This window comes from Bos javanicus, chromosome 13 (assembly GCF_032452875.1).
Source record: "Bos javanicus breed banteng chromosome 13, ARS-OSU_banteng_1.0, whole genome shotgun sequence".
Taxonomy (NCBI): domain Eukaryota; kingdom Metazoa; phylum Chordata; class Mammalia; order Artiodactyla; family Bovidae; genus Bos; species Bos javanicus.
The window spans coordinates 9,467,929-9,490,978 of NC_083880.1; the positions used below are offsets into that span (position 1 = coordinate 9,467,929).

The following is a 23,050-nucleotide window of genomic DNA, read 5'->3' on the forward strand; positions in this document are numbered from 1 at the left end:
GTTCAGCCCATAACAGCTGGTTCTTTAGAACTGCATCAAGCTGAAAGGATGGGTCTGAGCCTTTGAACCACCGGGTGAGCAGGTCCCTGCATGCAGGCTGACATTGAGAAGAGAGGCTCAGATAGTGAGGTGCTCCTCTCAGCAGAGGACAGTCCTCTGAGAGGCTGTCCTCAGAGCTATCGGTCCCTGGCACCTCCATCAGTGGGAATCAAGACTGCTCTGGCTCTGAAGGGAGGAGCAGATGTGAGTAGCCTGCTGCAAAACCCTCTCCAGGGACTTCCCTGGTGTTAAGGTTGGTAAGAATCCACTTGCCAATGCAGGAGACACAGGTTTGATCCCTGGTCTGGGAGGATTCCGCATGCCATTGGAGCAGCTAAAGCCCGTATTCCACAACTACTGAACCTGTGCCCTGAGAGCGCAGTGCTCCACCATGAGAAGCCTGAGCACACAAGCAAGAGTAGCCCCCACTCGCGTAACTAGCGAAAGCCTGCAAGCAGCAGCAAAGACCCAGTGCAGCAGACCCAGTGCAGCCAAAGATTAATTACTTTTTTAAAGCCCCTCCCCAGTCATGAACTTGTTCTTCATCTTGGACTGGCACTGTCTCCTTCCTCCCCGCCAATCATCTGAGGATGATTTCTTTGGTTTCAAGGGCAGGGCAGGGCAAGGCTTGTTTATTACCACACTAACATTTAGAAAAAGGGGTCCTAAGCCCTTGTGCGTGTTTATCTCTCTTCTATGTGAAGCATATGAAAGAGCTTCAGGGATCACAAGAGATGTGTCGTTCGCAAGGGTGTCCACTTTGATGGATGCAAGGCAGGTTTGGAAATTAACTTGTATGAATGAGCCTCCAGCTCAAGTCAAAATAAGTCTTGGTTCTTTGGCTCCATGACCATTTTTTCTTACAAAGTTGAAGAAAAGTCAAAAAGAGCAATTTATCAAAACAAAACAAGAAGACTCTGAATTGTGCTGCCACTGAGTAATGACAGATGAACTGAGTTTTCAAAAAGCCCCCAACAATAAAGGATTCTTCTTATGCATGCAGAAGCAATTTCAAAATGCAAAGATGCCCTTTGAGTGTGTATGGACTATGAATGCTCTCCAACTCCTCCGAATGTCTCTGGAAACACAGAAAGAAAATTTTTCTCATTCTGTAATTTAGAGATCAGAATACTAGTGTCTGTGGTGGAGTGCACAAATACAGACATACTTAATACCTTCAAGAGCAAAAAGAATTATATTCAGTGACATTTGACAACAATATTAAAATATCAGACCTGAGACTCCTGGAGGGTCTTGTGAAATCTTTTCCATTACTGCAGTTTCAACTGTGAACTTATTCTTTTTTTTTTTTCCTTTCTCTCATTGGCTGGTATGATCAAACTAAAAAAAAAAAAAAAACAAACTGCTTTAAATATAATATGGACCATTTTTGTAAATGTTTCTTTTAAGTTAGAATTTCTCTGCAAAGTTGGAACTAGGATAAAGTGACCTTTCTGCATACCAGCCAGTAAAAGCATTTCCAGTGTTCTCTCTTTGGCTTATACTGTTCCTTGACCTGTTTTAAAAGATCAGGATAGAACAGTGATTTTATCTATATGCCCGTGCTGTGCTAAGTGTTTCAAGTACCTTGTGAATAATAACTTTATAAACAATCGATGTTTATGAGCTTATTGCATGTCAGGCCCTTTGCCAAGCACTCTACATAGACTGTCTTAAGTGGTCATTACAGCAAGCTGTGACAGAAAGATTCTGAGATTCTCCCAAGATTCCCAGTGTCTGGTGTACACATCCCTTCTCCCAGTTGTTTAAACAATAATCTAGGTCTGAATATGCGGGGGAAAGGTTGTTCAGATGTAATTAAAGTCCCAAATCAGTTGACCTTAAGGTAGGGAGACCACCTAAGTGGGCCAGATGACAAAAGTCCTTTACATCTGGGTCTAGATGTCAGATATGAAGGAAGTTACAGATTCGGAATCAAGAAGGACTTACACACCTTCACTGCCTTGAAGATGGAGGCAGGTATCTGGCAAGGGAGGCAGGTGGACTCCAACTGACAATCAGCCAGGGGACAGGGACCTCAGTTCTCACCTGTGGGGAACTGTATTCTGCCAGCAAGAAGGAGCTTGGCAGTGGCTTTCTCTTCACGGCCTCTAGATTAGCAGTCAGCCCTGGTGACATCTTGATTTCAGCCTTTTGATACCCTGACCAGAAAATACAGTCACACCAGGCAGGCTCTGATCTACTGAACCCTAAGCTAATAGTCGGGGATTGTTCTGAGCCATAAAGCTTGGGGTCGCTTGTTATGCAACAGGAGAAACTAATATATCTGCCCCCACAAGGTCAGTGTTTCCATTTTAGAGATGAGACTGAGGCTTGGAAAGGGTAGTGGCATGCTCAGGATCAGAGGGCAGCTAAGTGGTCAAGTCCAAGTTGGAACACAGCCAGCTGGTGTTGGAACACAGAGGTGACTCACTGTGGGAGACGAGAGACAGAGATGCAGAGATGTCCCCAAGCCCGTAGCCCCTGTCTGTCTTCTGTAAATATAAATATGATGGGGTAGTCACTCCCCGAATGAGGCAAAAGAGACTTTTTAAAAGATGCAATGAAAGTATTTAGTCACTTTAGCTCATTAAAAAGGAGAGTTTCCTGATGGGGCCTGAACTCTTAAAAGGAATCTGCAGGTTGGAGATGGAGGAAGCCGTAGAGACATACTCTTGCTGGCCTGAAAGAATAAAGAATCCATATCCTGAACTGCCTTCCAAGGCCACATGACAAGGGATTGCCGGTGACCTCTAGAAGCTAAAACTGTCCCCAGTCAACAAGTAGCAAGATACTGCGGACCTCAGTCCTACAGCCATAGGGAACTAGAGTCTGCCAACGACCTGAATGAAGCTGTAAGTGGACCCTGGGCTCAGGTGAGAACTGCAGGGCAGCTGACACCTGATCACAGCTTCCGAGACCCCGAGCGGAGGGCCCAATTCTGTACGGTCTGGACTTCTGACCCACAGAAACTCTGAGACAATAAAACTTCGCTTTATAAGTTGCTAAGTTTGTGATCCTCTGTTATATAATGAGACCAGAACGAATATACTGGGGTGAGGAGAGACTGGTCTCCTTTTACTCCACAGAATCAAAGAGAAGGGGCTAGGACCCAGAAATATACCCATTTCTTCGTTTTCTTCTTTATTCAGTAGTGACTGTATCCCTTTCTAACTCTATTTAAACTTGACTTACCCAAAGCCCCAAGCAAGCTCCAGTTGTCCTGGTCTTCTATCCGTCTCAAAACCTCTCCTCATGTCATGTTGAAACTTAAGCCTTGGAATTTATTTCACTTATTAGCAGCAGCCACTGTTTTAGGAAGATCCCCAATATTCAAGCCTGTCCTGGTGAGGCTATTGGTTTATCTGTCAATAAGGCTGAACCTCAGTCTGCTTGCCCATCAGGCTGAATTTACACAGGATACCCCCTCCATCAGTTAAGGCTGTATTTGCCTGCACGCTAGGTCTCTGAGTGTTTGTCATTTGTCATTGGGGAAGCAAGTTGCATTCATCAGACTCCATTCATTCTCCCAGGACCGCTGAACCCACGATAATCTTGGCTGTGTCAGCTGCCCTAGGACTGGTAGCCGTGAAAAATGGGGGTCGGCCACAGATATTCCAAACCAGCTTTGCTGTGTAACCCTCTTCAGGGGCAGTGGCTGTGATGCTGAGAAAGATTAATAGAACTTATGTCATCATGTTTACGGGGCATAAAACCCCCAACTGTGGATTAATGGATATCTTGGTGGAAAAAAATACATTTTCACTCCTTTATGCCTTGATGGGTGAGCTACAGTTGTCATCAGTAGAAATATATAGAGAGATTGCCTTCAGAAGGTCAGTTTTTAAAGGACTTTTTTGACCTCTAAGTCAGTGAAAATGGATTTTTGATTGTTGACCAAGACAACTGTAACAAAAGACTTTCAATCTTAGAAAAAATTCTTATTGAAGTATCATATTCAGAGACGAACACCGATCCTAAGTATGACTTTTCACAGACTGAACGCATCTATGGAACTAGCACCCAGATTGAAAAACCAGGATCCCAGGCATTTCCCTAGGTCCCTTTTCACCAACCCTCACCCCAGAGTAATTTGCTATATTAATTTTTAACACCATTGGTGACTCTTCCTATTTCTCTAACATTTTTAAACTTTATAGAAATGGAACCATCCAGTGTGAACTCCATTTTTTTCTGGATTCTTTTATTCAATATTTTAAATTTGTATTATTGTGTGTAGTTATAAATTTTCAAGTCTTTCCAGTTTGTGTATCCCCTTGTATGCGTGTGTGCATGCATGCTAAGTCACTTCAGTCGTGTCCGAGTCTGTGCAACCCTCTGGACTGCAGCCCACCAGGCTCCTCTGTCTGTGAGATTCTCCAGGCAAGAATACGGGAGTGGGTTGCCATGCCCTCCTCCAGGGGATCTTCCTGACCCAGGGATCGAACCTGTGTCTCTTACGTCCCCTGCATTGGCAGGCAGGTTCTTTACCACTTGCGCCACCTGGGAAGCCCCTTCTATGAATAAATCACAATTAATTTATTCATTCTACTCTTTGTGGGCAATAAGTAGCTTCCAAGTTGGAGATAACTACAAATTAGTGCTGCTGTGAATGTTGCAGTATAAGTCCTTTTGTAAACATACATGTACATTCTGCTGGGTGTCTGCCTAGGGGTGGAATTGTTGGGTTGTAGGGTATGTACATATTCAGCTCATTTAGTAGGTACTGCCAAATCATTTTCTAAAGTGACTGAAAAGCAGTATATGAAAGTTCTTGTTAATCCACATCCTTGCCAATATTTGATACTGTTTATTCACTTTAGAAAGGTTTCTAAAACTTTTAAAACATCATAGTTTACAGATACCATCGTTGTTTCTCTTATGAAACTAAGAAGCACCCTGTATAAAAACATCACTGCTGGGCTCAGGCACCTTTATATTTGGCATAGTTTCATTGGATAAGATGGCAATCAGTAACAATAAATGACTCACCCTTTGTGTGGCTCTTTTCTACTTTTTGTAAAACATCCAGGCCCCTCTTTAATTCTGTACTCAGGTCCTCTGACAAATGTAAATGAAAGTCTTGTGTTTTTCCAAAAGAAGTCATTTTTTGTTCTGGAACTAAAGTACCCTTGAAATACATCTGCCATAAACTTGCCTTTTAGTCAGGTCTGTTTTCCTTAACTAGTACTCTGGGAATATTTACAAAGTTCCTGTTATGCGTCAGGACCTACACGATGCAAAGATGAGCACTGATGCAAAGATGAGCATCACCCTAGTCTTCGTAAGATTCTAGTTTAAGATTGTCATGAGAACTACAGTTACGTCATCAATTCCTAATAATGTTAATGTCACCTTTTATTTAAGCCTGAGGACCCATCTGAGTTTACTAATAACTTGTACATTAAAAAAAAGAATGTGAGTCATTTTAAGTACAGAAGTTTCTTTAACTACCAAATATCGCCTGCATACTTAAGGAAATTCACCAGGAAGATGGGCTAGGACCAACCAAAGTCTATACTGAAGAAAGTCACTGGACTCTGAGTAGCCTTGACAGGTTATACCCTTTCATAAAGGAGCCTTTTTATTATTCTTTGCCCTGTGTCATGTTCCTCACCATAATATTCAACTAAAGGATTTAAAGATTACATCAGTTGAGTGTAATCAGGGAAGCAGAACTTAACAAGAGATACGGAATAAGGGTTTTCTTATAGGGATTAGAACTTATTCAACAGTGAGAAACTGAGGAAGTCAGTGTCCAGAAGGGGATGACTTCTGGCAGAACAGAGAAGAGCCCCTAACTAGGGCCCAGCAGAGGGAGGTGCTGAGCACGTGTGTGGAAGGTCATAGCCTCCACATCTGACCAGGCCTGGAGCATGTGAGCAGGGCAGGAGGGTCAGGAGCACAGCTGGATGCCGAATGGAAGTGAGCAAAGATGAAGTGGGAGCCACAGGAGCGAAGAGGAACCACAGGAACAAACTGCGCATCCGTGTGCCTCTCGGTGCCCGGGACCCCAGACCTGCTGTAGTGAGGACAGAACTCACTTCCAGCTCGGCCTGTTGGCTAGGCCTTCTGCACATGAATTCTCCAGGACCTCTGATTCTTGGGGCACAATGATTAGGTATGAGAGTGAGCATCCCAAGAGAAGCAGGCAGAAACTGTTATCACTTTTCACGACATGGACCCAGAACTCACATATCATTTCTGCAAGGGTCCTAGGCACTCCCAGATTCAAGAGAAGGAAATATAGACCCCACTTCTCAATGAGAGGATGGTCAGCATTACATCTTAAGAGGAACCTGAAGGATGGGGTATCTTGCATGCCATCTTGGAAAATACAGTCCGCCACAAGTGGTGACCAATACCCATAATGAGTTTATAAACACAGAGCTTGCCAGCTAAATGAGCTCTTATCCAGCAATAACCCCAAGCATATATATGTGTATGAGAATACACGCACATATGTGTATATAACAAGTACTTGGCAAATGAGGTTAATTCTTGGATTTAACTTACTTCCAAGATATTTTCAGTGTTATGCCTAAGGATAAGGGCAGAGAACTGGGCCACCCAATTAGTTTAAAGTAAAAGTACTTTTCCCTCATCATCCATCTTCTCTCTGTGGGAAAAAAAAAAAAGAATAAATCAGGCTGCTGAATTTTTGACCCATACCATTTCCATGGTAACAAACTCTAAAATGTTAAAAGGTGGATTATAATTCCATGCAATATTTAAGAAATCTGGATTTAGTCTGTAGTGCCTAAAAGTACACTTAAAACAGTAAATAACATTACCACTAACCCTCCCTCCCCCGCAACAAATGTACTCCACACACACACATGCAACATAAGTGTTGTTTGTTTTTTTAATTCCACAATTTATATTGTGGACATAAAAATAAGAAGAAATGAGTACAAATGAGACTGTCTGGCTTGGCTTGTTCTTCTTAGATCTGCTTTGAACCATATTTTCTTGTTTTGATTTTGATCTCAATTAGAAGACTTTAGAAATAATCCGATCATTTGAAGCCTGGAGAAAAAAGCCAACCATCACAAGCACAGAAGTGAGATTTATTATGGTGTTTGGAAATTATAAGTAGTTTACTGAAGCTGAAGAGTAGAGTATGTCTAACACAGAATCTTACTTTTTAAACTTATTGTATTGAACTATAATTTGACTTACAATATTGTGTCAATTTCTGCCATACAGGAAAGTGATTCAGTAATACGTATATATATATTCTTTTTCATATTATTTTCCACTATGATTTATCACAGGATATTGAATATAGTTCCCAGAGCTGTACAATAGGACTTTGTTGTTTATCCATTTAATATAAAATAGTTTGCATCTACTAATCCCAAACTCCCATCCACCCCTACCCTGCCTCTCCTTCCCTTTGGCCGCCACAAGCCTGCTCTCCATGTCTGTGAGTCGGTTTCTGTCTCATAGATAGGTTCGTCTGTGTCATAGGTTAGATTCCACATGTAAGTGATATCGTATGGTGTTTGTCCTCTTTCTGACTTAGTATGATACTCTCTAGGTCCTTCTATATTGCTGCAAATGATATTATTTCATTTTTATGACTGAATAGTAACAGAATCTTATTTTTAATATTAGGATTCCTAATTATGATGTATTTCATAATATAGAAAGGTGTAGAATGAGTATAGAATATGATATCTATGTACCTACCCCCATAGTTAATAGTGGTTACCCATCACCATATTTTTTCTTGAATCTTTTTTCTTTCTATATAAATAAATTATTCACTATTCAGTTAAAGCCTTACCAGTCCATCATGTGGACTTCCCTGGTGGCTCAGATGGTTAAGCATCTGTCTACAATGCAGGAGACCTGGGTTCAATCCCTAGGTTGGGAAGATCCCCTGGAGAAGGAAATGGCAATCCACTCCAGTACTATTGCCTGGAAAATCCCATGGACAGAGGAGCCTGGTAGGCTACAGTCCATGGGGTCTCAAAGAGTCAGACATGACTGAGTGACTTCACTTCACTTCAGTCCATCATTTTACCTTCCCTCCGTTTCCAGAAATCATCATTGTCTTGAAGTTCATATGCAATATTCCTACATATGTTTCTGGAAGTTAGTGCTTATGAATGAATCTCTACACTCTTGTATATTTGTGTTTTAAAATTTTGTATAGTGGCATCAGAGCATGTATGTCCTTTTGTAACTCATTTTTAATGCTCAACATTATGATTTTTATCTTTAGCTACAGGGCATAAACACACCATAGGGAAACTGGAGGTGAGCATGCAGTATTGTACAGATAGTTAATCACTGATTCAACTAAATGTATACATAACCTGGGGAGTGAGTTGATGTTGAGTTTTTGCATTTGTCGAAAATGTTAATGCCATGTAGGCAGGACTGGACACTAGAAACTCAGGTAAATAGAGGGAAAGGAAAGCAGGGTTATTTGTAACCCAGTCCTTCCATTTCTGAAGGCTAGGTGCTTTCTCCACCCTGTGGGAACAGTGGCTGGGGATGCATGGTTTTTGTTAAACCAGTGACTGCAGGAGGAAGTCCACTTAGCTGGGGGTATAGCCTTGTGCAAGGATCAGGAAGCCACATCTCTGAGCCTCCATCAGGGAACCCTGGTGATTGTTCGTGTCCTAATTCTCTCCCTACCCTCCCAGTCACGTAGATCGCTCTCCTCCTAGGAACTCTGGGACTTGGCTCATGTGACTCTGTCCCCTACAGGCTGGGAGAGCTGAGAGGTTGGGAAGATGAAATCCATTTGGGTTTTTTCCTGTGCTGTCACACATACACCCCACTTCTGTTCCCTACTGATGTTCCATTCAATTGCCAGTTGCAATTTGATGGATGGAGTAAATTTTAACTTTTTGTACATTGTTAAAATAAAGGAACAAAGGGGGTGTTAGTTTTCAAGACACAAAATTGAGTCACTGATTTAACATCAGATATCCGTGAGCTGTTAGGTATACCCCATCTCTCTTCTCTGGTACCAGTTACTCTAGGAATGTCTCAGAGAAACTCCTTACATGCAGAAGCTCTTGAAACAGAAAACAGGGACCGTGCAAACATTTTACTTCTGAAGTGGCATTTCCTTATTCAGTAATAACCTACCAGATTAGTTACATTGGCCTCATGTACTGTCAGCTAATTACAGTTTATTTCTGCTGCATTTCCAAGTATGTAAAGCTAAAAGCAAGTGACTGCATGCAAATTATACTGTGTGAAGCTTTTTGGGTCATGTTCAAATACTAACAGTTTTGATAAATATATTTGTTTAACAAGGGTAGGACAAAGAGCTCTCTGTTTACTGACATACTTTATTGTCATTCCGCCGTACACCTCTCGTGTGGCTGTTTAATAGAACATAAAAGTCTAGGTATCCTGGTGGAATCTCAGATCTTATTTATAGCTTGCTGCAAAGTGGCTTCTTGTCATTTATTATTTCTTATTTGATTTATGCAACATCTTTCCACCAAATTGCCCATGGGTTTATTTACATAGAGAGTGCATTTACAAACACACATACACACACTCACATGTGTGAACTTCACTCAGTGTTCTCATAGAGTTAGCAGTATAGCAGCAAGAGTCTGTGAGAGGGTCTTCCGTTTATTTTTTGTTCCAAGACCATATTCTGGGAATGCATTTGCCATATTTCCTCTCACTTTAGGTATCTCTTGTTTGCCCCTAGGTGGATCGGATCATCTTCTGTGTCTTCCTAGAGGTCGACTTTAAAATCTACAAAAAGAAAATGGGCGAGTTTTTCCCAGCAGGTGAGTAAAGCAGTTTGTTTCCCCTGAAATTGGAAGGTGAAAACATGAGGGCGTCACTTGCAGTTCTACTACTTTATTTTGCCTCCTACATAGTCTTACAAGTGTGGTTTCCATACACCAGTCACATCTGACAACCTGTGTTTTCCTTGCTAAGATCTAAAGGAGGCGACAGGAAATCCAGGCGTGATACGTCCTGCTCTGGCCAGGTGACTGTGTTGTCTTGGGAAACGTGGTTCATCTCCTGAGTCTCAGCCCCTCACATCAGAAGTGAGGGGCTGGACCAAACGATACTTTCTCTTGCCCCAAATTTCATGTCCTGTGATTTCTTCCCCACACTTGTAAGTCATCCAGGTCTAGAAATTGTACGAAACCCATTAATATTTGTAGGCACAATGCAGATTATTACTGCATTCCATCCCTCTTCTCCCCAAATTGCAGTGGAGAGAGCAGTCCTTTCTAGGGCAATCTGAAAAAGGTAGGCTCTCATCTTATTTCATACTACTTTTTAGAAAGTAGGAGAAACCTCAGGGTTATTAAAGAACCTTGAGTAAATGATTTACATCCATTGAATGTGCCATTAACTGTTCTTGGTTCATTTGAATATCACCCCCACTATCCCTCTTCCAGCCTGTGAATACCTTGCTATTTTCGTAGTTCCGCTGCGTCCCAGTACCCTATGTACTTTTTTCAGCCATAGTAAAGACAGCTCCCAGGTAATTCAAATTACCATGAGAGTTCCAAAAAACAGCAAGGAGACATAAGAAAGTCTTCTTAAGTGATCAGTGCAAAGAAATAGAGGGAAAAGTCAGAAAGGAAAAGACTAGAGATCTCTTCAAGAAAATTAGAGCTATCAAGGAAACATTTCATGCAAAGATGGGCACAATAAAGGACAGAAATGGTGTGGACCTAACAGAAGCAGAAGATGTTAAGAAGAGGTGGCAAGGATATACAGAACTACACACAAAAAAAGATCTTCATGACCCATATAACCACGATGGGGTGATCACTCACCTAGAGCCAGACATTCTGGAGTGTGAAGTCAAGTGGGCCTTAGGAAGCATCACTACAAAGAAAGCTAGTGGAGGTGATGGAATTCCAGCTGAGCTATTTCAAATCCTAAAAGATGATGCTGTGAAAGTGCTGCATTCAATATGCCAGCAAATTTGGAAAACTCAGCAGAAACCACAGAACTGGAAAAGGTCAGGTTTTCATTCCAGTCCCAAAGAAAGGCAATGCCAAAGAATGCTGAAACTACCACACAATTGCACTCATCTCACACGCTAGCAAAGTAATGCTCAAAATTCTCCAAGCTAGGCTTCAACAGGACATGAACTGAGGATTTCCAGATGTTGAAACTGCATTTTGGAAAGGCAGAGGAACCAGAGATCAAATTGCCAACATACTTTGGATCACAGAAAAAGCAAGAGAGTTCCAGAAAAATATCCACTTCTGCTTCACTGACTACGCAAAAGCCTTTGACTGTGTGGATCACAACAAACTGTGGAAAATCCTTAAAGGGTTGGGAATACTGGACCACCTTACCTGCCTCCTGAGAAACCTATATGCAGGTCAAGAAGCAATAGTTAGAACTGGACATGGAATAATGGACTGATTCCAAATTGGGAAAGGCATACATCAAGATTATATATTGTCACCCTGCTTAGTTAACTTCGAAGCAGAGTACATCATGCGAAATGCCAGGCTAGATGAAGCACAAGCTGGAATCAAGATTGTGAGGAGAACTATCAATAACCTCAGATATGTAGATGACACCAGCCTGATGGCAGAAAGCAAAGAGGAACTAAAGACCCTCTTGATGAAAGTGAACGAGGAGAGTGAGAAAGCTGGCTTAAAACTCAACATTCAAAAAACTAAGATCATGGCATCTGGTCCCATCACTTCATGGCAAATAGATGGGGAAGCAGTGGAAACAGGGACAGACTTTATTTTCTTGGGCTCCAAAATCACTGTAGATGGTGACTGCAGCCATGAAATTAAAAGATGCTTGCTCCTTGGAAGAAAAGCTACAACAAACCTAGCTGCTGCTGCTGCTGCTGCTGCTAAGTCACTTCAGTCGTGTCTGACTTTGTGCAACAAACGTAGGCAGCGTATTAAAAAGCAGAGACATTACTTTACCAACAAAGGTCCATATGGTCAAAGCTATGGTTTTCCCAGTAGTCATGTATAGATGTGAGAGTTGGATCATAAAGAAAGCTGAATGCCAAAGAATTGATGCTTTTGGTGTTGGAGAAGACTCTTGACAGTCCCTTAGACTGTAAGGAGATCAAACAAGTCCATCCTAAAGGAAATTGGTCCTGAATATTCATTGGAAGGACTGATGCTGAAGCTGAAGCTCCAATACTTTGGCCACCTGATGTGAAGAACTGACTCATTGGAACAAACCCTGACGTTGCGGGGGAGAAAGGGATGATAGAGGATGAGATGGTTGGATGGCATCACTGACTCAGTGGACATGAGTTTGCGCAAGCTCTGGGAGATGGTGATGGACAGGGAAGCCTGGCACGCTGCAGTCCATGGGGTCACACGGAGTTGGACATGACTGAGTGACTGAACTGAACGGATGAACACTGTGGTGCCTGCCTTTCAGAAAGATTTTTTTGAGGTTTTCATGTCCATCTCAAGTGGTCTTTCATCTAACTAGTGATTCTGGCAGGTAGGAAGGTGTGAATGAAGGCTGCTGGTGCGTGTCACCCTCTTAAGCAACCTTTCATAGCCTCATCATAGAGAGGATGCCCCTTCCACCCTCAGATCAGGATCGGTTGCCTAGCTACAGAAAATGCTGGAGGTGTTCCACTCTGTGCAGATGATCAAGATGGGCTAAGTTCTCCTGGGTGATCTGAAATCTTCTGTAATGTTATACTTGAAAGGTAAACCTGCTAAGTGTATTTCATTTGGGACTTTACAGTGTCCCCCTAACTGGAACATAACGTCAATCCAGAAAGACTCCCATGTGATGAAGAAGATCAGGGCTGTGATCTTTTTTCTCTTTCTCCTCCTCCTCCTCCTTCCCCTCCTTGTTTCACTTGCATTCATTTTTTTCAAACAACTCAGTATTTTCCAGAATATAAAGCACATAATAGCTGTTTAATAAGTAGCTGCTGATATGAGTTGAACTTAATAAATTCTTCTCTCCATAATCTCATGGCTTCTTTCTGTTTCAATCTCCTTGTTCCATCTTCTCTATTTCCTGTATAATCACACTGAGCAGATTTCTGTATTTTAAAGTCTTCTTAAAAGAAAACGTCCATTCATGTAAAAAATGCAACTGGCTATGGTATGTGCTTGTAAATGTCTTGTCAACACCACAGCATGATTTATAAGATTTTATAGATTTCGGATTCCTTGATATATTTGGCAATAATGACATCATATTCATTTTGAAACCCCTGAAAATGAAAACTTGTTTTCACTCTAACATATGAGAAAAATAATAATTGTATAAGTATAATGCATTGCTGTTAAAACAAATCTATCCATCAGCAGGTATTTCCAGTGATGCAAAGCCAAAAATCATATTACAGGTTTTAAAAAATGGGACAGTTTTAGTGATCTAGAATGTATTAATAGCTATGCAAATAAATTGTTGTTTGAAAATTGCTACTTTAAATAAATCCAAAATGCATCTTAGCACTCAAGCGAGTGAAATAATAATAAAATCATTCTCAGTTTCACATCAGTGCTTTGAATCATGCCGTGCTCATGAAATTATTTCTATTACATATTTATAATAGTAAGTACATTTTTAAACTAAATGTCAAAATCCTCCTATATTGTTCAGTATTTCTGCAATGCTGAGGCATCAGCCATTTGTAAATTCTAAATATGAAATATGAAATAAAAGTAACTTCTAATAGAATATGTGACTGCTAATATAGATGATATACATTATCTGTCCATAATTTGAATTTATGGTTAATTCATGACCATACTATCTTTGACTGGAATATAATTTTTCTGACTTGCACATACTCCCTGGACTGATTTCAGATTATCTAGCTAGTCTTCTTAACCCTTCCCAATGCAGTAATGATCATAGTTTAGGGGGAAAAGTCATTTTTATGTTAAACCAGATCTCTGTGTTTGGGGATACTTTGGTCCCATATCTTTAAATTTCATAATGGAGACTAAGGCAAAATGAATGAGAAAACAATAGAAGTTAGACTAGAAATGATCATAATAAAGATACAGCACATGCATAACTACAGCTTGATGTTACTAACAGGCATAATAGCTAACCTTATGGATTGCTTTCTATCAGTCATAAGATACATAGAGTAAATCAGTTAAATCTTCATAACTCTGAGAAAGTCAGCACCATAGCAGCCCTACTTTTTCGATATGCACACTTCAGAAAAGTGAGACATTCAGCTAGGGACTAACAGAGCTGTATTTTAAAACTGAGAATAGTATCTGTCACCACACAAGTAATAAGAGGGTCTTCTGAGAAGGCTGGGGTCAAATCCTAAGAGGCACCTGGAGCATCGAGAAAGTCTCCCTGATTTCATCTGATTCTCATCACTTTTCAAATCTGCTAGGCTTCTCTTCCTTATAATGTCTGAGTTTTTCCTCATGAAACCACTCTAATATGAGTCAAGTTGGTACCATATTACAGATTTCAAAATCAAATTCCATCTAACTCATCCAGGTCGTGTGGTACAATTTTCTGTAGATAAGTGGTCACTAGGAAGTCAGGGATCACGGGAGAAGATGGAAAAGTGTCCGTATTAGTTTATCAGGGTTGCCATAATAAAGTGTCACAAATTGGATGGCTCAAACACCTGAAATTTATTTTCTCACAGTTCTGAGGACTAGAAGTTCAGCATCAGGGTGTTGGAGGGGCTGGTTTACTCGCCAGCCTCTCTCCTTGGCTTGTTGATGGCTGTCTTTCTCCTGTGTCTTCGTGTGGTCTTCCCTCTGTGTGTCTTTATCTCAGTCTCCTCTTCTTACACGGACATCATTCATATCGGATCAGGGTCCACCCCAGTAAATTCATTTTAATTTAATTACTTCTTTAAAACCCTATCTCCAGGTAGTCACAGAGAGTTCAGTTCAGTCACTCAGTCGTGTCCAACTCTTTGCAGCCCCATGGACTGCAGCACGCCAGGCTTCCCTGTCCATCACCAACTCCCGGAGCTTACTTAAACTCATGTCCATTGAGTTGGTGATGCCATCCAACCATCTTATCCTCTGTCATCCCCTTCTCCTCCTGCCTTCAATCTTTCCCAGCATCAGGATCTTTTCAAATGAGTCAGTTCTTTGCATCAGGTGGCCAAAGTACTGGAGTTTCAACTTCAGCATCAGTCCTTCCAATGAATATTCAGGCCTGATTTCCTTTAGAATGGACTGGTTGGACAGATGGTTAGGGCTTCAAAATATGAGTGTTGGGGAGACACATTTATCCCTTAATAGAGCCCATCAGGGAAATGCATTAGGAACTTTGGAAAAAAGAAACCAGCAACAGGTTTTTTTGAACAGTTTTATGGCTTTCTGTGGGTGAAGTACACATGACTTTTTCTTTCTGGGAGTATTTGTTAGAAGTCTGATGTGGCAGCTTATGGAATTATCATACACTTTAGTTGCAAATAATTTATAGTTACATGTGTCATTTCATAGCCTACAGCAAGTAATATTTGTATGATTCAAGTCAGAAATCTCTTTGTTCTTTACATAAAAGGTTTGGAATTTTCAGTGGGTAGGATTTATTTTGTGTAATTTTCAGTGAATATAAAAAACAAAGCATAAAAACACAAGTTCTGATCTTGAATGTGGAAGTCAGTTTTTTTATTGGACTCAAGTCCTAACAGAGAATTTAAGGACATTAATTTCCCTCATAATAAGAATTCCGTTTCTTAGTTTTGAGATTAGATCAAAGAATCCTCATGTTGGAAACTTGAAAGATAGGGTCAAGTCACCACCTTCCCTTTTTGGGGAGGGAAAGTCAAATTTCTTTACTGTAGGGTTTCCCAAATAGTGGTGATTTTGCCCTTCCAAGAACAATTGGAGACATTTTTGTTACTCACAACTAGAGGAAGGGAAGTGCTACTGGCAACTAGAGAGTCAGTGCCAGGCATGGAACTCAACCTCCTGTGATGCGTGAGACAGCCTCACAGCAAAGACTTCTCCGACCGCAGATGTCAAGAATGCAGAAGCTGAGAAACTCTGCTCTACTGTGACCGTCTCTCTCTCACCATTCAGGCCACCAAAGCAGGCTTTGCCTTTGGATCGGGTTTATTTCTACTTGCTAATACCTTACCCAGACTTAGCTGGATTCTGAACCTGTGCCTTCACCCTGACCTTTGGGTCCCTAGATTCACAACCATCTCCTGGTCTAGTCTTCTGGGTTTGCCTTCTCCCCATTCACTCTGGACCCACAGATTTCTTTGCATGTGCCTCTGCTGCCCCCGCCCCAACTGCCTGGTTCTTCCAGCCCCAGCCCACTCCTGGTATCGCTCATTATTGCTACGTAGGAGATCTGATGTAGTAATCTCAGAAAGTGTGGTTAGCTGTTATGTAGTTTTTATATACCTAATGAATAAGTGTAGAGGTGAAGCTAATAGGCAGAACAAGGAAGAACAAATTCACCAATTATTCTCTCTACATACCTCAAGCAAAAGTTATGATTTCTTTGGCTAAAAGTTTCACTTTTATTAGTGATCATTGGGTTAGTGACCATTCATTGACAATATTATCTTGTGAGCTCACAAATACATTTGATATTAGAAATCTTCAATCCCCTACAAGTATCCAAACTCAGCTGACTCATTCACAAAGAAACTGACTATGACTAAAAAAATTTATCCATAGTCTCTTTATTGTTTGACCCTGAAAGTGATTAGATTTCTCCAATTTTTCTTCCAAGTATGAAATTTATATAGCTTATACACAATATTCATGTTGACTTATGCAGAGTTAACTATAATTAAATATGTACCTTTCAAATAGTAAGTAGCTGAGAAAATTAATAAAACAGAAAAATGATTCCAGGATGAAGTTGTATTCTTCTTAAACCTGCCACTTGTCTCTAAGAGGAAGATTTGCTTTAGACAGAAAATTTCATTTGTGTTTGAGTGTGACTCAAAAACTATTTGAGAAAATCAAATAGAAAAGAGGCTGAAAATTTCACTCCCTTTTTGATAGACATAGCAAAATAATGATCCATTTGACCCACCAGTATATTTGGGAGGCATTTCCAAGTACAGAATAAAATGATAAACTTTATAAAGCTGCAAAAATATTCAATGCCTTAAAAATGAGCTTGAGAAATATATTTGTATTAATATACACATATAGAAACATGTGTATGACCTGTATAAAGTTACTAGTAGATAAAATTAATAGACATAGAATTATGAATGTTTATAAATTATGAATTTTACTAGAGATGATTTCTGCCCTTAAATATAGATTTTTCTTTGTTGGATATAACGCAAAACCATTTGAATGAAAAAGTCAAAGCATACGTCAGGTTTGAGAACTCTACATTGGCAACCTGCTAAAAATTAAACAGATGACAGTGGTTGCCTAAATTGCATAGGTTTTATTCAAATATTGACAGACATATTATTAATTTATTTTATTTGAGTGTGCAGACATATTTAGGTTTTATGAAGGAAACCCCAAATATAGATTTTGATGAGAATTGTCATATCTTTTAACATATGACTATTATTTTCTAAACACAACAAGTCAAGAATCTTCTCAGTCAGGTTCCAATTATTTCAACCTCCTTGCTGCTACTGCTGCTAAGTCGCTTCAGTCGTGTCCGACTCTGTTCGATCCCAAAGACGCCAGCCCACCAGGCTCCCCTGTCCCCTGGGATTCTCCAGGCAAGAATACTGGAGTGGGTTGCCATTTCCTTCTCCAATGCATGAAAGTGAAAAGTGAAAGAAGTCACTCAGTCGTGTCCGAGTCTTAGCGACTCAATGGAATGCAGCCTACCAGGCTCCTCCATCCGTGGGATTTTCCAGGCAAGAGTACTGGAGTGAGGTGCCATTACCTTCTCCGTCAACCTCCAAATATAAATTAAATTGTATTAATACAAATACATCTTTCATTAATTTTCCTGACCATGTGTTTCTGTCATTTATCTCTGTCTAAATTATATACATTCTTGCAGTTTGTCTTCAGCTGAATTTTTATGTTATGATTTCTTTTTTAACCTTTATCTTGTCTCATCAATGGAAAGGTAAATTTGGAGCAAATTGAGACCATTTCTGATACTCTGTTGTACTTCCATAATCTGGAAAATTTCAAAATATATATAGTAGGTGTTCATTAAACTAACAAAAAGCTACCATGACTTTTTAAGCTAAAACAAATAGCTCAGTTGGTAAAGAATCCACCAGCAATGCAGATAGCCCTGGTTTGATCCCTGGGTCAGGAAGATCCATTGGAAAAGGGATAGGCTACCCACTCCAGTATTCTTGGGCTTCTCTTGTGGCTCAGCTGGTAAAGAATCTGCCTGCAATGCAGGAGACCTGGGTTTGATCCCTGGGTTGAGAAGGTCCCATAGAGAAGGGAAAGACTACCCACTCCAGTATTTTGGCCTGGACAATTCCAGGGACTATACAAAGTCCATGGGGTCACAAAGAGTTGGACATAACTGATTGACTTTCACTTTTCACTCAAGTAAAAGATCTTTTTTTTTTTCCAGAAATCCTAATCTAGATAAAGGAACAGCACTTTTCATATATTTTTTGTCATAAGGGAAGAATATTTCTCTAAAATTATCTTTCTAAAATTACATCCTCTAACAAATGAACATGATTTTTTAAAATTTATACCTGAATCTACCAAAGCTAAGAAGAAAAAGGTACAGTCAGCCCTTCATATTCATAGCTTCCATATCTGTAGATTCAACCAACCTTTTTTAAAATATAAAATTTTTGCAAGTCCTTCAAAGCAAAACTTGAATTTGCTACATGCTAAGCATTTACATAGCATGTACATGGTATTAGGTATTATCAGTATTCTAGGAATGATTTAAAGTATATGAGAGGACAGGTGTAGGTTACATGCAAGTAATATGCCATTTTGTACAAAGGACTTGAACGTCCCTAGATTTAGGTATCTGCCTAAGATTCCTAGAACCAATCTCCTTCAGATACCAAGGGTTTGACTGTATTCACCCAACTTCTTTTTCATCTCCCTTCTCACTCATAAGTTTTTCTCATACACCATCAGTATTATATGTCTCCTATGTGCCCAAGACTTTGATCACTATTGCATTTAAAATACAGTTCTCATAAGATCCTGAAATGGCAAGTATTATACACAAGAGTTGGAAGACAACATCAGCAAATAATCAAATACAACACTGATATAGTCACAGTACCAGGAATTCTAGGCAGATACATATGAGGACCAGAGTGGGTAAGCTAAGTTTCATGAAGATTCTAGTACCTGTAGTGAGCTTTAAGAGATGAACAGAAGGGAATTCCCTGGTGGTTCAGGAGTTAGGATTCGTGCTTTCACGGCTGAGGACATGGGTTCTCATCCTTAGTGAGAACCCATTGAACTAAGGTTCAATCCTTAGTGAGGACCTAAGATCCCTCAAGCTGTGTGGCACAGCCAAAAAAAAAAGGATGAGCAGGAGCAGAGATGTGATGTCAAATGTTGTGTAAGAGACAGAGGAAGAAGGGCAGTTCATATGGGAGAATCAGGGAAAATAAATAAGATGCTTCTATCAAACGTGTGAATCCTTGACTCAGAAATGTTGACATCCATCACCATGTAATAGCTAGTTGGGCCTGAGAGTAAGCCTTTCAGTGGGATTAAGGAGGGTTATTTCATTCCTAACTAGAGACTGGCCTTCCAACAAGAATCCTATGGCATAGGTTCATCAACTGATTTTGGGGGGATAACAATGAACAGGACACTGAAGAAAGCTCAGCCAATTGCCCCAAATCATGTAGATGGGTATTTCTAACCTCAAATCCTTCCTGCTATGCAACACTTCTTCCCATAACAATTCTGAAAATGTGGGCAGTTGTTCAAAGCTAGATTTTCTGCTAAGAAAGTCATATGTCATCTATTTGTTGTAATAGCCCTAGAGTTTCTGAAGTGCTAAACATGCCTCCAGCCACAGGGCATGCCCACATGTCCTTTTCCTTCCTCTTCTTATCTGCTTCCCAGTCATCTGTTTTCCAAGAACATCAGTGAAGCACGGGGCACCATGATCTGCTATGGTTTACTTTACTCTTGCCATATCAACACAGTGGTCAGAAGGCCAAGTTTGAAGGCCTTGGTGGTGATAGGCATGGTGAAGACCTGAAAAACCTAACTAATAGCTAATGAAGAGCTTGGCACATAGTCAAAGCCATCTGCTTGTTGGAAGAAAACCTCTAGGCTTGTCATCACAAACAGTCTCTGTTCCTGAGACAGCCTCCTCAGAACTGTGGGACTTTGTGTAGGTTGTTTAATCTTTCCACGCTTCACTTTTGTCCTGGGCACAAGCGGTGATGGGACATTTCCAAACAGAATGAATAACAACGTAAATGAATATTCAGAGAGATGTCTAGACCAAGGATTATGCATTTAAAAGATGCCTGTTTACTTCTTCTTGTAATTTTAAAAGGAGGCATTTCAGTCATTGGACCATGTTTTAAAATATATATAGCTTCTAGAAAATATATAGAAAACTTCTTATTGTAATATAAAAGTAGCACAGATTTGTAGTAAAAAACAAAAAGAGAGAATTCAAAAGAAAAAAATACAAATAATTTTTTATCCTATAGTTCAGAGATGAATTAGATATCATTGTTTATCCTTTAGGTCTTTTAAAATGCAAAGTGAAAACAACCAAAAATGCAGTCTTATAACTCACAATGTGTCACATACCACAGATCATGAACATTTTTTCATGTCATTATATATTGTTCTGTAACAAGGAGATCCAACCAGTCCATTCTAAAAGAGATCAGCCCTGGGTGTTCTTTGGAAGGAGTGATGCTAAAGCTGAAACTCCAGTTCTTTGGCCACCTCATGTGAAGAGTTGACTCATTGGAAAAGACTCTGATGCTGGGAGGGATTGGGGGCAGGAGGAGAAGGGGACGACAGAGGATGAGATGGCTGGATGGCATCACTGACTCGATGGACGTGAGTCTCAGTGAACTCCAGGAGTTGGTGATGGACAGGGAGGCCTGGTGTGCTGCGATTCATGGGGTCGCAAAGAGTCGGATACGACTGAGCAACTGAACTGAGCATAATCTTAATGAACCCAATGTTTACCCAAAATTGTATTGTTGAACTGTGAAAATATCATTGCAAATTATTCTCTATTTGTTGATGAATGACACTTATAGAAGCACGTCTTTATAGGTAAACATTGGCATATATCCACAATTTTTTTAGAATACTTTTCTAGAAGGAGTATTACTCTTTCAAAATGCATAAAAAATCAAGATGCTTCTGATAGTAATCATCAAATTGGCCTTTGTGTTTACAAGCCTGTGAGTGAGTGGCGTGTACTCAGGAGTCACCATTCCCAGAGGCAAGCATGTGAACATTGACACCTCACGTTGAACAGCCTTTCAGGCTAATGTCCTTTCAGGCTAATGTAACAAAAATCCATGAACAGGAGGCTCATAAACAACAGAAAGTTATCTCTCACAGTTCTGGAGGCTGGAATTGTGAGACCATAGTGCCAGCGTGGCCAGGTTCTGGTGAGGACCCACTCCTGAGTTGCAGGCGGCTGTTTTCTCATTGTGTCCTCATGTGGTGGAAGGAGAGTTCTCTGGGGTTCCTGTTATAAAGGCATGAATCCCATTCATGACAGGTGCACCTTCACAATTAATTATCTCCCAAAGTCTTACCTCCTAATACCATCTCACCGGGGGCTAGGATTTCAAAATATGAATTCTGGGGGAGCACAAACATTCAGTCCATTGCACAGAATTTATATTCTCATAAGCAGTATTTAAGATTTTACTATTTCCTTACTCTTCCAAGTAGTATACATTCTCATGTTATCAATTTTATACATGAATTAAGCTAATTAATGGATAACAAAGTGCATTTCTTTTATTAGTAGTATAGCTAATCCCTTTTTCAGTTGTTTATTATAGCTCAAAATGTCCTATGTGAAATGGCTAATCATATCTTTTGCATATTTATACTGACTATTGCATATTTATCTTTATTGATTTGTAAGAACAATTTGTATACTAAAACTGTTAATCTTTTCAAATGTATGTTGCAAGTAGCTCCCCGGTTAGTCATCTGTCTTTGTGATGTTAGTTAGCTCTTATTCTTTTATGACCAAAACAATGAGGAAAGGTAGGCATAAAGACAAAAGAAAGAGGAAAGGAAATGTGAAAAAGAGGAGGGTGGAGAATGGAAAGGAGGGAGGAAGGGGAGATGAAAGAAGGAATGAAGACTGAATAAAAGAAAGCAAAGAAGAAACTTTTTATACAAGAGAATGAAGTTGAAAATTAAAAACTCAGGAAAGACCTTGATTTTAAGCCTAGGTACTTGACCCCTTAGAAAATCATTATGTCTAAATGGAGTCATTCTTAGTTCTACTCCTCAGATACTTTGTATGCAAAGCCATCTGCTTCCTGATTTACTAGATGTGGGAGGAGGAATGATGCCTTAAACCCCCCAAAGATGCCTTCAACCCCAGAATCTGTAAATAGGTTAACATTGCAGAGGGGAGATAAGATTGCAAATGAAATCAGGGCTGCTGATTAGCTGATCTTAAAATAGGGATATTATCCTGACTTATCTGAGTGGGCCAATGTAATCACAAGGGTCCTTAAAAACTGGGAGAAGGAGACAGAAAGAAGAGAGTCTGAGGGAGACATGACTGTGGAATAATGTTCAGAGAGATTCAGCCTGTCTGGCTTTCGTGATGCAAAGGGGGCCGTGAGCTGAGGAATGTGCGTGGCCTCTAGCAGCTGCAAGGTTGAAGGTACAGATCCTCCTCTAGAGCCCGCAGGAAGGATTGCAGCCCTGCCAACACCTCGTTTAACCCAGTTAGGTCCACGTCTGACTTCTCATCCACAGGACTGTAACATGATAATTTTGAGTTGTTGTAAGGCACTAAAGTACATAGAAATTTTTTACAGCAGCACCAGTGAACTAATTCATCAGTTGTCTTTGAATAAGTAAAGGGAACTCAAGCAAATTGTTGACCCGGTCTGAATTGCACATTGTTTTTATTTAAAATGGCACATTCGGTGCCTAGAAAAATCTATAGAGTGAAAGAAGTCAAAGTT

At 40.2% G+C, this 23,050-nt stretch overlaps 1 protein-coding gene across 3 annotated transcripts in view; it reads left to right on the forward strand.

The window, feature by feature from the left end:
* The window catches only part of MACROD2 (mono-ADP ribosylhydrolase 2), a 2,305,220-nt gene that overhangs the window by 2,070,863 nt on the left and 211,307 nt on the right, over nucleotides 1–23,050 (forward strand). For all 3 annotated transcript variants that reach the window (XR_009740200.1, XM_061435643.1, XM_061435644.1), the window contains exon 9: nucleotides 9,731–9,812. Coding sequence is in view for 2 of the 3 variants with exons in the window: in XM_061435643.1 (XP_061291627.1) it covers nucleotides 9,731–9,812 (82 nt within the window). In the remaining variant the exon portion in view is untranslated. The remainder of the gene's footprint in view (nucleotides 1–9,730; nucleotides 9,813–23,050) is intronic.